General features: G+C 50.0%; 1 protein-coding gene across 6 annotated transcripts in view; it reads left to right on the top strand.

Annotated features, from left to right (window-relative positions):
* The window catches only part of CLEC16A (C-type lectin domain containing 16A), a 199,328-nt gene that overhangs the window by 67,704 nt on the left and 116,905 nt on the right, over positions 1-14,719 (top strand). For all 6 annotated transcript variants that reach the window (XM_036226100.1, XM_036226098.1, XM_036226099.1 and 3 more), the window contains one exon: positions 12,265-12,387. In XM_036226100.1, coding sequence (XP_036081993.1) covers positions 12,265-12,387 — 123 coding nt within the window. The remainder of the gene's footprint in view (positions 1-12,264; positions 12,388-14,719) is intronic.

Genomic DNA, 14,719 nt, shown 5'->3' with positions numbered 1-14,719 from the left:
GGAAACGCACATTTCCTTTCTGAAGAAAGGTGTGGTTCCCCGGCTTCCCCTGCTGAGGCTGCGTGGTCAGGTTCGGACTCCCGCAGAGCTGACGGATGTCAGTAGGATTCATTCATTCACTTCCTCCCTGGGAGCAGCCTGGTGTGTGCGCTGCCTGGCTTGACAGGAGGTTCTGAAACCTCCATGTCAGAGCCTCTTCGAAGAAGAAATCAAGAGTATTCCTGTGAGCTGGGTTTGGCCATGGATGGGACTTTACATCAAGGGATGTTTTAGTTGGTTTTTCGTAACTTTTTTTGTGAAATAGGTGGAGGTATGTTTTACCAAGATAGCCTGTGGCTAGAAACATGTAAAAAGCACTCAACATAAAGCAGTATTTATTCGTTCTTAAATCGTTAATCATGATAAGTAAGATGACTAGTGGCAAAAGAATATATGGTGAGAAAAGTTTCCCCTCCATCTTTGTCTTCTGACTCTTCTTCGAAGCAGTTCGTGCAACCAGTTTCTTTTGCATCTTTTTAAAGATAGCCCAAGTACGAGTATATGCACTTTTAGCTCCACAACTGCCACCCCCCAAAAAAACATAAAAGGAAGGATTCCTTGTTTATTGTCTGTTCTGTACCTTGTTTTTCTCACTTCGTCATGTATCAGCACATCATTTCGCATCCCTATAGAACTGCCTTCTTTTTAATCGTATGTCCGTGCCATCATTTATTCTGCCATTCCCTTCCTGAGCGGCACTGATGCTATTTCCAGGCTTTTCCTATTACGACAGGACTCATCATGATGGGTCCTCTCCCTCCACAATCTCCTCATGGCTTCCCGCGTCCCCTCCAGCTCCCAGCGTGGTGTCTGCAGCCTCCTCGAGACTAACCAGCTCCCACCAGTGGATTGCTTGCCATTTCCCCGGCTCCCACCTTCTGTCCCCTGCTCATTCCGGCTCTGTAATCTGGAACTCCTGCTGGTTGCGTGTTGGACGCTCTATCTCGGTATTTCAGCAACACCTGAAACAGTCTGTTTATACCACACTCGTCCTTGTAAATGTACCCTGACCTCATCATACTTCCTGCCATTTCTGGTTCAGTCGAAATTGCCAGCCAAGGTTGAAACTGCCTCGACCTTTAGCTCTTTCCCTCCCTGGATCCTAACATTTAGTCATCAAATGTCACTGATCCCTCTTCAGCCTCTGATCAGCAGGATTTAACTGAGTGTGACTCAGTGCTTGGCTCTATGCTGAGTGCTGGAGGAGACAACCAAAGGCATGAGAGCAAGAGAAATACGGACACATCATTCCAGTGGCCGATTTCACAGCCTCCCCGAGGGATCGGACATGTGGTAACCCATCCTCCATGGCGCTGCGAGGTAGTCCTGTGTAAGACTGTGTTGACCATGTCCTTCCCTGGTTCAGAAACCTGTAGCGCCTTCTTGCCCTTAAACTTCGCCCTCCCATACCTGTCATTTTGAATATCCAGACTGCATTCATTATTCCAATTTGATCTGATTGCCCTGACTTCCCTTCACAGAGCCTTGGCTCTGGCCCGGGGATTAACCTTTTTATGTAGTGATCGAACTCTTCTGTAGAGAGAAACTTGCTGTCGTGGTACTCATTGACCTCTTAGATGTTCTTTGGGTTGCAAGCAACAGAAACCACCTCACATTAACCTAACTAAAAGGGAAAGTCTATAGGGAAGGCCCCTGGGGGGTGGCTCACGGGGTCCTAGAAGTTACTGAAAAGCCGAGGAATGGACAGGCACCGACCAGCTCTGAGGACCTTTCTCAAGGTGGATCATGATTTGGCCCCAGCAAATCCCAGGCTGGGAATCTGTCCCCATCCAGGTTTCAAATTCTTGGGCAAGAGATGTGACTGTTGCAGCTTGATGGCATATCTCACTGTGGGAACAGTCAGGCTTGGCGGGGGATCAGGGTTGCATAGCGCAGACTTGGCCCCATGGGCCGAGCGCCTCTCTGGGACTGTTCTCAGTGAAAACGGCTCTTTGGAAGCCTGGCCGCCACCCCAGCCAGTGCCAGCATGCCCGCCTGTGCCTGGCTAGTCAGCCACCTTCTCGTATTCGTTTGTGGTTTTCCTTACCATTTTTCTGCACCATCAGCACCACCAGACCCTTGCTTATCAAGGGTCTTCTCAGAGTCACCTTCTCTAGGAAGTTTTCTCTGATTCCTTCAGGTGATACTCACTCTGGGTTATTACCATCTAACGTGACAGGCACATTTTATACATTGCTGGATTTGATTTGCTGACGTTTGGCTAAGGATTTTTGCATCTATGTTCATGAGTGATAATAGTCTGTGGTCTTCTTGTAATTCTCTTGTTCACTCTCAGAGTTATGCTCAGCTTATGGAATAAATTGGGAAGTATTCCCCCCTCCTGAATTTTCCGGAGGAGATTTTGTAGAACTGGTTTTATTTCTTTTTTAACTGTTTGGTAGAATTCACCAGTGAAGCCATCTGGAGTTTTCTTTGAGTAAAGGTTTTTATCTACTCAATTTCTTCAGTAGATACAGGGCTATTGAAGCTTATCTATTTCTTCTTGAGAGAGCTTTAGTAGCTTATGTCTTTCAAGGAATTTGTCATTTCTTCTAAACCGTCAAATTTATTGGCATACACTTGTTCATTATGTTTCTTTATTATCCTTTTAATGTCATTAGGATCTGTAGTGATGTCTCTTTCTAATTCATGGCATTGATAATTTAGGTCTTCATTTTTTTTCCTGATCAGTTAGGCTAGAAATATATCAATTGCATATTAATTTTATTGGTACTCTTATAGAACTTTCTTTTGGTTTCATTGATTTTTCTATATTGTTCTTCTGTTTTATAGTGCATTAATTTCTGTTCTTATCTTTATTTCTTACCTTCAGCTGCTTACTTCAGATTTAATTTACTCTTCTTTCTGTAGTTTCTTAAGATGGAAGTTTAAATCCTTGATTTTTTAAATCTAATCAATTTATTTTACTCTCAGAATTAGCATACAGCAAAATTAACTCTTTTCGTGCGTAATTCTATGAATTTCAGTGCTCACGGATTTGTGTGAGCACCATCCTAATTAGGGTACACTACAGTCGCATCGGCCAGAAAGGTCCCTCATGCTATTCCTTTTCAGTCATACCCTCCGTGTACCAGTCATTGTTTTTTAAATTTTCCTTCTTTTATAAAATAAGGGTTTAATGCTCTAAATTCACCTCTAAGCATGGCTTTCAAACCATGCAGTGCATTTTGATATATGTGGTTTATTTTATTCACCTTAAAATATTTTATAATTTCTCTTCTGATTTCTTATCTATTCTGCCAACTATGTAATGTCTAGCTATGTTCTAGATTTTTCTCCTGGTTTGGGTCATATTTTCCCGGTTTGCCAGTTTGTTTGTTTGTTTCTTTTCATGCCTGGTAACTTTTGATTGGTTGACAGTTTTGGCAAAATTGGTTGAGTTTTGACAAAATTAGTTGAATTTTACATTGTTTGATGCTAAATCCTTTCTTCCTTTCGATATTTGTGAGCTTTGTCCTGGGACGTGGTTGAGTTACTTGTAATAGGTTTGCTCCATATCGGGGTTTGCTTCGAAGCTTTCTTGGTGGGAGTCCAGAGCAGCCGTTAGTCTTAGGCTCACCCGGCCCACTCCTGGCACAGTCCCCTTCCGAAGACTTTACTTGATGAGCCATGGTTAGGTGGTTTTTCCACGCCGGCCGGCGGGATTGTTTGCCTGCTTCGTTCCAGTAGGTTTTTCCCTTTCCTCACGTGCATGCGCAGAGCAGAGCTTAGCTGAAGCATCGAAGAATCCTGCGCACATCTCTGCAGCTCGCTCTGAGAGGCTCGCTCCTCTCCAGTACTCTCTCCTTTCAGTTCTAGCCCCTTGGCCTCCCTCAACTCCAGGCTCTGCCTTCTCATCTCAGAAAGACTGAGGCTTTGTTTGGGTTTTCTGTCTCTGTGCTGAGGCCTGGAAACTCTTTCCAGACAGTGAGCTGGCATGCCGGACACGCTGCTTTTGCTTCCTCTTTCTTGAGGGTTACTCTTTTGTACTGTCCGGTGTCTTATAACCATTGTCTTATGCATTTTGCTTAGTTTTTTAATTGCTTGAATCAGGAGAGTAAATCCAATCCATCTTGACTGGAAGCTGTAGCAGATTTTTTTTTTTTAAGTTTTATTAAGATGTAATTGACATATAATAAACTGCAAGTATTTAAAATGTGCAATTTAATGAGTTTTGGCATGTGTGTACTCCCATGATACCATCAGCACAATCAGGGCAGTATATGTCCATTATCCCTGGGGTCCCCAGCCTGTTAGGACCCGGGCCACACAGCAGGAGGTGAGCGGCGGGTGAGCCAGCGAAACTTCATCTGTATCTGCAGCCGCTCCCCAGCGCCAGGATCACCGCCTCAGCTCCGCCTCAGATCATCAGGCATTAGATTCTCATAGCAGCACTGGTCCCTGCTGCTAGAAAGGTTGGGGACCTCTGCATTACCCCAGATGTTTTCTCCTGCCCTTTGTCATCTCTCCTCACCTCTCTTCAAGCAACACTGATCTGCTCCCTGTCACTCCGGATTAGTTTGCATTTTCAGGAATTTTATGTAATCATCCAATATGTACTTTTTTTTTCGTATGGCCTTTTTCAATCTACGTTTTATTTTTTTTTTGAGGTTCATCCATGTTATTGTGTGCATTGGTAGTTCATTTCTTCTTGTCGGATAGTATTCCTCTGTGTGAATGTACCACAACTTGTTTATCCATTCATCTGTTAATGGACATTGGGTCGTTCCCAGTTTTTGACCATTGCAAATAAAGCTGCTGTGCACATTTATGTACAAGTCTTTTATGGACATAGGGTTCCCTTTCTCTTGAGTAAGTATCAAGGAATGGGATGGCTGAATCATATGACAGGTGTATGCTTCTTTTTTCTCAAGAAACTTCCAAACCGTGTTCCAAAATGGCACTGTAATTTATATCCCCCATCACTAGTGTATGAGAATTCCAGTGTCTTCACATCCTTGCCAGTGTTTGGTATGGCCCCCTTTTAAATTTTACCTGTTCTAATTCCTATGTAATGGTGTGTTGTGATTTTAATTTGCATTTCCTTAATGACTAATGATGTGGAATATCTTTTCGAGCACTTCATTTGCTATCTGCGTATCTTCTTGGTGAAGTGTCTTTTCACATCTTTCGCCTATTTTTAACATTATTTATTATTGTTTAGTTTTAAGAGATTTTTAAAAATATGTTCGGGTTACAAGTTCTTCATCAGATGAGTTTTGCAAAGGTTTCCTCCCGGTGTGTGGCTTGTCTTTTCATCTTCTTAACAAGTGTCTTTTGAAGAGCAGATATTTTTAATTTCCATCAAATTCCCATGGCCCTGTTTTATACCCCTTTTCCTCTGCATGTTTCCTCTCCTGTTCTGGACTGCCAGGCCTCTGAAGGTAGAGAGAGAGGCCACGTCCCTCCCGATGGCCCCCTGGAGCTCTGAGCACCTGGTGCATACTCAGCCAGAGCTGGCCGACTGATCGCCGCTCAGCCCTGCGGCTGTTCCCCCAGGCTGCTCTTTGTCTGGCAGCCTGTACCCAGGGCCTCAGCAGGGAAGATGCTACCTAGGGATGGAGATGCCAGGCTCCAGGGGGCCAAAGGGCACGTGGGTGAGCTCTCTATCTTGCTGGTGGTTGGCTTCTCCCATGGGCTTCCTTCCTGGAGCCCCGTACTGGGGACTGAAGAAGTCATGGTTTGCACACGCACGTGGCAGAACTCCTCTGTTCAGTGCTGTGGCCAAGAGACAGCCCTGCCTGAGGTCCTGCCTGAGGAGCCTGCCTTTCTCTCCTGGGGATTTCTTCTTAAAAGGGTAGAACTGAATATTTGAGGGCATTTAATTCCTCCTACCACTTCCCACTAATGCTATTCATTTATTTATTCATTCATCCTTCTAACAGATATTTTCGAAGCCCTCATTAGATGCCAGGCACTGCTGTTAGTATTGAGAATACAGTGGTGAAGCAAGCAAATATTTTCATGGAGGCGAATGGCTGCTGTGGAGGGAGCAGGTTGAGAGTGGTATGAGGGGAAGGTCAGTGTGACAGGCGAGCGGGAACACATCGTGGCATTAAGGGGCTTAAACCGTATTCTAGTGGAGCGGGAAGCTCTGAAGGTTGTTCGAGCAGAGACGGGTTGTGTAAACTACGTGTCTTCCGTGGATTTGCTTTCTTTTGAAAGTGACCATCTGTTTTGTCTGAAATCTCCTCTGGTTCCAAGACCACGCATTCATGTAGTTTCTTCATGTAGTTATTCGACAAATGCATGTGGGGCACCAACTGCGTGCCAGGCCGTGCGCTCAGCATGGGGCTGCAGACTCCAGGCTTCCCAAGACCCTCGCCCAAGAGGACGTGGACCTGGCCTGCAGGAGTCAGGAAAGACTTCCCAAGGACACTGGGCCGAGGGTTCAGGGAGCAGGGGACGTAGTGGTCAGACGATCGAAGGGATCGCTGGCAGAGGGCAGCGCAAAAGGAGCGTAAGAGCCTGTGATGCATCTGTAAGCTCACCGTTCGTTCATCAGGTGGGCACGCAGTGTGCCGCTGGTGGGCAGGTGCTCTGAGAGGTGGCAGGCTGGAGCCAGTCCTCAGGGAGTGGATGGGCAGTGGCAGTGGACTGCATCCTATGAGCTGAAGGACGGTTCAGCCAGGAACTGATCCTGTCTTCTATTGTGGGTTCACAGTAGTACAGCCAGAAGACAATGGAATGGAGATTTGGGCAGGTGTGGGCAGTGTTGAGGTGAAACTGAAAGCCGTTCTCATCGTTCTCCAGATATCTACATGCTAAGCGCCATTGTGGGCATTGGAATGAGTCTGACGAGTCTTATTCAAGTGAATGGAAAGACAAGTTGTGATTGTGGAGTGAAAAAAGTAAGCCGGTGGTGGCGGTGCAAGGGTCACTAGCCGGGGTGGTCAGAGAAGGCGTCTGTGAGGAAGAAACAGCGGAGCCAAGCCCCAAGGAGTGACAAGGAGTTAGCTCTGCAAAGTTCTGGGGCAAGAGCTCGCCGGGCAAAGGAAACATCATGCGCAAAGGCCCTGAGGTAGGAAAGTGCTTACAGGCTTGGGGAATTCCGCTTGCTTTAGATGGCTGGGGCACCAAGGGAGAAAGAAGTCCGACTGATGCCCAGATCTCTGGTTCCTGCCATTGTGTGGCTGGCGATGCCGTTTCTAGAGCCAGCGAGCATGGGCCATGGAGCGGGTTTGGAGAGGGAGCCGGAGAGTTCAAGTTTGGCTCCCTGACTCTCAGGGCAAACTTCCCAGTGGAGGAGCTGCCACCTGGTTTTCGCTGTCATCCTGGCCTGTGGGCACAGGTCTGTGTTTGCTGGGGATTTGTTGGTGGTGGCGGTGGTGGTGGGGGTGGGCTGGTTTTGTGGTTAGGCAGCAGGCATTTAGCTGCTCTTCAAACCTTCAGCCTCGCTTTTCCAAGTCTGTGCCCTCCAAGCAGGCCCCCTAATGAAATGGTCTCTTTCTGATAGATTTTTCATTATAAGACAATTTGAACATAAAAGCAATGTTAATAAAAACCAAATGTTAGTTCAGGCCTTCCAGTAAATCATAATAGATTAGACGCTGCACCGAAATGAAGATCCCACAGTGGAGAGGGCTGACTGGTTGGAGGAAGGCGCTCGTCATGATTCAGCTGGGCCACAATGAATTCTGGTTATAGCTATAATAGAAAATTCAGCCTTCTCTCCTTTGTCAGGTCTGCAGAGCTCTGGCCTGGGGGGGGGGGGGTGGTGGTGCTTGGGGGGTGAGTTTTGCAGCTTTTATATTCTTAAAGTTTCCCCCACTCCACCCACCGTCCACTCCTGCCCCTCCATTTATCATTGTTTACCCAAGAGGCATCTTAGACTTGTTTATTTATATATATATATATATATATATATATATATATTTTTTTTTTTTTTTTTTTCTGAGAAGTTACTGGAACATGGATGAGAGAGGTATGGGAAAGGTCGAAAGGTAACAGGATAAAGGGAGGCTTTCGCCATAGAGAGAGCTGGCAAAACATCATTTTGGATCTCTACTGACACATCGTCAGAACTAGAAGTACGTTGGAGATCAGCCCAACAGCTGCATAGGTTTTGAAATAGTTGGTCTATAGTTTTCCAAAGTTGGCAATGCTCGCGTGACTACAGCCAAGGAAACCTTGCGTGATCAAAAGAAAAAAATATTATTTTGACCATTGTTTACCTAGTATCGTTGTGGTCTCTTTGTCTGGGTTCGACTGTCTACTTCTTTTTACATAACTTCAGTCTGGGCTTTTTCTACCCCTTTCCTGACTAGGGGCGACCAAAAATCAGGACTTACAGGGGAGGCTTAGTAACTAGGCATTGACATCGCAGAGCCAGTCTTCCTTTTGCTCGGGATTTTGAGTCAGTTAGTTGGGAGCATTCCACCCCCACCCCGCCCCCACCCCTGGAGATGCTGGGTGGAAGCAGTGGAAAGGGGAGACCAGTTCTGACTCATTCGGGCAGGATCTCGCCCTGGCAGGAAGGGAGCGAGGCAGCATGTGGTCTGCTGGAAGCCTGCTGGTGCATCTTCGCGGGCCATGCGAAGCACATCTGGGTTTTTTTGGAATTTGTCTGTTGCTCAGCGCTCAAGGGTTGAAGCAAATAGGACAATACATTATCCCCAGTTTATTTCAGTCAGGGGGAAACGGTTAGCCAAGAAACTCTGCTTAGGTTTGCAACAGAGCCTGCCTATCTGTGACCAAACGTGTGTGTGTGTGTGTGTGTGTGTGTGTGTGTATACACGCACGCACGCACACAGAAGCACACACACGTTAAGGATATGCCCTCTCACGGGCGTATCCTTGCCATATGGTGCCGTTGATGTTATTCATTCTCAACTGTCAGCCGCTGTTTTGTTTGGACCCAGAAGAAAGTCTGGAGCTTCCGAATGACTGCACAGGCCCTGAAAGCCAGGGGCCAGGCCAGGCCAGTTCAAAGTAATAGAGGGTGTTAGAGGCCATGGTGGAGAAAGAGGGCGATAGGGAGAGGAAACGAGGCACCTGGCCCAGGAGGAACTCAGGGGACAGAATGTGGTGTTCAGAGGGTTTTGTTTTTTTTTTTTTTATAAAGTTTTGCCATATGTTGTGTGGAATCCGCCCTGCTCTCTGTCTCCCCGTGGCCGATGGTAAAATCCACCTCACGCAGAACGCGCTACAATGCCAAGTCTGTTTGGGGAAAGGGCCAGAGCGTGGAGATCACCTCAAATGGCCGGGAGAGTGGGGACCACTTCAGAGTCAGCCAGAGCACAACCAGGTCACGTCACCTCCCCCAGCTGCCCTCCATGGATCCTGGCATCCAAGCCTCGCCTGTCCCTCCCCTGCCTGCCAGCGTCTGCCTCATCACTTCCTCCCAAAGCCCCTCGCCCCACCTTCCCCAAGCTCTGCCACACGCTTTGCAGTAGCACCTCGGCCTGGCAAGTCCTGGCCCCTGTGCAGCTCAGGGCAGAATCCAACGTGTCCCTCAGAATCCACCCTGAGCAGCTTGTCCCCTGAGCCGGCCCCCAAACGGCCAGCATGCCTTCATTGGACCTTCTCAAATAGCTTGATTTTAGCTTTTGTAGGGTTTCCTTTTTGGTCCTTGAGTTCTTTCATTCTTTCCTCTTACAACACGAATGATATAGAACTGCATTAAGCCACGCTCAAAGTAAAAATCGCCGCCAGTGTGTGCTAACGGCAGGCTGCAGTCGTTGAACCGTGACTGCGTGCTTCTCCTGGATCCTGAGAGCACACCTGAGACAGACAGTTACCGTAATTATCCCCACTGCACAGGTAAGAAGACCGAGAGTCAAAGAGGTTGCGTAGCAAGACACAACTGCTTCTGCATCCTGCACCCTGCACCCAGCTCTCACTGCTTCCATCCTGCCGCAGTGTGGAAAGTCCCTGGGAGAGAGTGAGCCCCAGGCCACCATGAAGCCTTGGAGGTGGTGGCTGCCACCAGCACAGAGGCAGGCCGCCTGTGCACTGCTTGCCACGGTCGGCTCACGTGTGGGCAGTACCACCCCCCCAACGGGACCCTCTCCACCGTTTGCAATCATCCCGGTTCCAAATGTGACTCTAACGTGCTCTGTGACCTTGGGGGTGTGATTAATGTTTCTGGGCCTTAAATTCCCCAAACGGAAGAGGCCGTACTGGAATCTGGCCCTGTGACATTCTGGAAGTGTTTCAGTCCCCCAGGGTCCCCTGCCCCCCTTCACAGACAGCGGACCTTGGGGAAGATCAGGATAACCTTGAAGTGTTTCTTTTCCTGTCAAGAGGTTTTGCCACAGATTTCATTCTTTTTGACAAGTTTCTAAGAGAGCGGGGGCAATAACAGGAAGGAAAGAAAATGGAGCTCACCGTAGAAACCCCAGCCCTGGTCTGAGTCTGCGTCTCCGGTTCCGCCGGCCACCACCACACTCCCAAGGATGTCAGCATCTGGGCTCCCTCCGCCGACCGTTCTCTTTGAAGTGGATGATAGATGGTCAGGTCATGAAGTCGGGTGATGTGCTGGGCAGGCCGAGGAGCCATTTTTCCCCCAGAACCACTGACTGACAGAAATGGAAAGAGAGAGATGTTAGGACAGTGTCGATATCTCCGGGAAAAAAAAAAAAAAAAAGAACGCCAAAAAGATTCAGTTGACGTTCTTGCCATTTAATAAACCAGAATGCTTCAGAGTTAGACATTTCGCATCAAGATGAGATATAGAATCCACAAATTACATTTTTGTTGCGACCGCATTTTTTTTTTTTTTTTGACCGAAGCCACTGCAGTGATGCGTGAGAGCGAGAACTACCCAACTCAGACCCTCAGGCCGTCCCTCACCCATGTCGTCTCCTTGGCGTGACTTAGCCTCTGGTTTGGAGCTGGAAGGAATTCAATAAAACAAGATATATTGTTATGGTTTCTGACGTCAATGTGTGTGTGTGTGGGGGGGAGTTACTTAGAATCCAGACAATCAGCTCTTCAATGCTATCCTCCACTGTTTTGTCAAGGTTCTAAATGAAGCGTCATCTAGTACTCAAGGGGCCGTATTTCAAGAGTTCCCAGAAGTGCCACCTTCCCCCCTTTTGTAGAATAACAGGAAAAGACGTGCTCCGAGCACAAACAATCTGTTCAGCTCCCCGCGCTCGGATCAAGAGAAATGTTTGTTTCTGCAAGCGTGTTTTGCCAGAGCCGTGTCAGATGAGAGGATCAGGGTTTGGAATACCTCTCGTCCCACACCTGGCCCGTCGAGGTAGCCCCGACAGGTCTTCCTGTCAGTGAGACCTGCAAAGCCCAGCCTGCAGGTTTCGCTTTAGGAAGAACGGTAGTTCACGGGTAGACTTTGCATGCTCCCTCTTCCCCCCACCCCCCACCCCGGTCCCGTCTTGTCTTTTGTCTTTTCAAAGCTGCGAGTTTTCACTGGAGAATAAATGATTCGTTTGCCTCTTAGATACAGAGCCACTCTGTGGGGGTCATGGTATTTGCACCTTTCTGTGATAAGGTTCAGCCTAGTCTCTTTTTGCCACGCCACCGTCCGCCCCAGCGTGGTGCCCGCTGCCGCCCACGTACGTGTCGAGTGGTGGCCCCAGCCCTGTGAGTTTGGTGTTAAGACCTTGAGGCGAGATTGTTGGGTATGACTGTCGTTTTCTTTCGGTCTGATCGCTCTTTCTCTAGGTCGGCGTCCCCCCGCCACTGTGGCATAAATCTCACACCGGGACGGCCTCAGATGGCACCCGGACCCGGCGTGAAATGGGAGGGGAGCTCACTGTGCGGAAGTTAACCCCTTCTCCATTCCCGTTCCGTTGTCTCTGTCTTTGTCCAGGAGCATGTCACCATGTGGGACTAGGGTGGCTTCAGCACCTTTTAAGTCACCTGCCAAGCTCCCATTTTAGTACAGACAGAGCAGGCCTCAGGCCCAGTAAGCAGCCCGTCCACAGTCTGGTGAAAATGTAAAAACATCATTTGCTTTTCTTTTTTCTTTCTTTCTTTTTTTTTTTTTTTGTTACAGTTACTCTTAATATTTCAGCAGTGCCGATCTGCCACTTACAAATAATGATAGAAAATTTATATTTTAATATATTTATTTAAATCTTATTTACAGAAAACCCCGAGGTGGAGGTTAAGTTCTAGTACAGACACACCAAGCCACGGCAGAACCAGAAGGATGGACCGAGGCTGGCTGAGCCCTGTTCTAATGAGCCTTTCAGGATGAGGACAGAGCTCGATAGGGTGGCTGCCCTCACTTACAGCTTGCCCCTTCCTCCATTCCAGGCATGGATCCTGAAAAACTAGAGCGAATCCAGCTCCCAGTGCCCAGTGAGGCCGAGAAGACCACCTACAACCACCTACTGGCCGAAAGACTCATCAGGATCATGAACAACGCTGCCCAGCCAGGTACCGGGGGCGTGTTGGCTGTTTGCAGGGGTGGTGGAGTTCACAGGGTCCAGCCCCCCACACGGGGCACCAGGAGCCCTGGGCTCTAGTCCTGACTATCTGGGGCTCCAGGAAGATCTCGGCCACTCTCTCTGCCACCCACACCAGGGTCCTGGGCCACCCCTACCCTCCTGCGCTGCCACGTCTTCCTCTCCAGTCTCCCCTCTTCCCTGCCCACCGCAGCGTTCGTGCCAGGCCTTGCCTGTCCTCCCCTTCCGTACCCAACCCTTCCTTTGCCAGTTTTGCCCAGTGTATGTGGTGCTCCTCTCGGGGTGCAGGTTTGGGTCAGGTGCTTCTGATAATAAGATGCGCCCAGTGCCCGGCATTGTCAGCCTAGCTCTGAGGTTTTAGCCAAAACCGATCTACAGCCACAGCAAGGGCTGTAGAAATAGCAGGTAGAATGACCTAGCACAGTGGTTCTCAAGTAGGGCAGCTTCGCCTCCCAAGGGACATTTGGCAGTGTCTGGAGACATTTTTGGTCATCACGACTTGGGGAGGTGGTTGCAAATGGCATCAGGAATGCTGCTGAACATCCCACAATGCACAACAGCCCCGCAACAAAGGATTATCTGGCCCAAAAAGTCAGCAGTGCCAAGGTTGAGGAAACCTTCCTTGTTTGCAAGGCAGATTTTCTGCAAAGGCAGGAAGAGAGGCCTTCAGGGTGTGAGTGAGTGCACGGGAAGGGAAGGGGTCTGAGGAGGGCGAATGGCTGAGCTGAGCCATCAGGAGCAATTCCGGGGGTGGGGGGTGCCCAGGAGAAGGGTGGGGCGGGGCTCAGGGCTGTGATTGCATAGGAGGGCCTCAAAAGTCTAGGAGAAAGGCCTCCAAGTGGTGGCCAGAAGCACAGGGGACTGCTGGGGAGTGAGTATTGGGGCTTAGAGAGCTGAATTCATGGCCTCAAAGGTGTCAGTAGGAGATCGATAAACTCAACAAATGTTTATTGGGCACCTCCCGCATGCCAGCCACTGCGTGTGAGTGATGGGGGGACAGCAGCCCCCACAGGGGGCCTGTGAAGTCCCAGCAGTTTAGGGCTCCACATGGAGATGGAGTCTGGAGCTCAGAGGGGGGTGAGGGCCTGAACGGACACTGCGGGCCTCACAGACATGTAGCTGGTCTCCAACGCCGCAGGAGAGGAGAGGCGTGTCTGGGACCGAGCCCTGGGCTACTGTGGATGTCTGGAGGTGCTTGGAGGGGAACCAGCACAGGAGGCTGAGCCAGGCCATGCGTGGGAAGAAGAGGGGTGGGAGGGGGTGTCTTGGGCGGGAAGAAAGGTGTGTGCAGCTCAGGACCAAGGGGCACTTGGCGGGCTCAGTTTCTGCTAAGTCCAGTCGGGGAGGCGCAGTGTGTCCCTAAGGGTGGTGGCCAAGGGGGAGGTCGGCAGGAGCTGTGTGAGCAGGCGCGGCTCGGTGGTGCAGGAAGGTGGACTCCCGCAGGGATGCTGGGAGGGGAGTCCACGGTGGGGAGGACGGCGGGCCCTGGAGGGCTGGTGTGTAGAACAGCCGGGTTTCTGAAGAGCAGGAGTTGGGGTAGCTCAGAGGGACAGCCTGGAAGCTGCGATGAGCACCAAGGAGGCTGCTGCCCTCTCTGTTTCCCCCACAAGACAAGCCGGGCGGGAGGAAGGCAGCCTCTTGGTGGGAGCTTGCGAAGGGAGAAGGGTCTGGGGGGGAAATCATGTCAGTTTCCTGGAGGCAGCAGAGGGGTGTTTGTGACCTGGCCACCGGTGTGGCTCGGCTGGGCTCCGGGGGAACCACTGAACTCTAGGGAGGGCGGGCGGTGGGTGCCGCTGGGGCCAGGCAGCAGTGCAGACGTGGGGCTAGTGCTGGGCCGGGGGCGGGCGGGGTGGGGGCTGAGGCCAGAAGAATAACTGAGCCGAGACCAGCCAGCCTTCTTCCACGCCATCCCGCCGCCCTGGGCGTGTGTCATGCTTAGGAAGGCCTGCTTCTGCTTGCATATAGCCTGTCCATTTTTGAACAGATGATTCTGTCTTCTCGTCTGTTCCCCACCGGACACCTGCGGCATCAGAGCTGGCGGGGGGGGGGGGGGGGTGGTCTCTCTGCCATGAGGTTTTCCCAGTGGCGCATCCAGGTCTCTGGTTCCTGGAGACGTCCCCCTCCCCCGGCCCCTCTTCCACATTGTGGCCTCTCCCCAGAAGTGAACAGAAGGACCCAGGGAGGAGTTTGCGTAGGAGCAGGTTGCCCTTCGGTCGGGCAGTCACAGATGCTTCTAGGAGAGACGTCAGCCATGAGCCGTGGCCTCCGTAGCGCCTAGAGTGCAGCACCGCCCAGGCTGAGAC

This window comes from Rousettus aegyptiacus, unplaced genomic scaffold (assembly GCF_014176215.1).
Source record: "Rousettus aegyptiacus isolate mRouAeg1 unplaced genomic scaffold, mRouAeg1.p scaffold_m13_p_8, whole genome shotgun sequence".
NCBI lineage: Eukaryota > Metazoa > Chordata > Mammalia > Chiroptera > Pteropodidae > Rousettus > Rousettus aegyptiacus.
The sequence above is the reverse complement of the archived record's forward strand: the minus strand, read 5'-3'. Positions and strand labels throughout refer to the sequence as shown.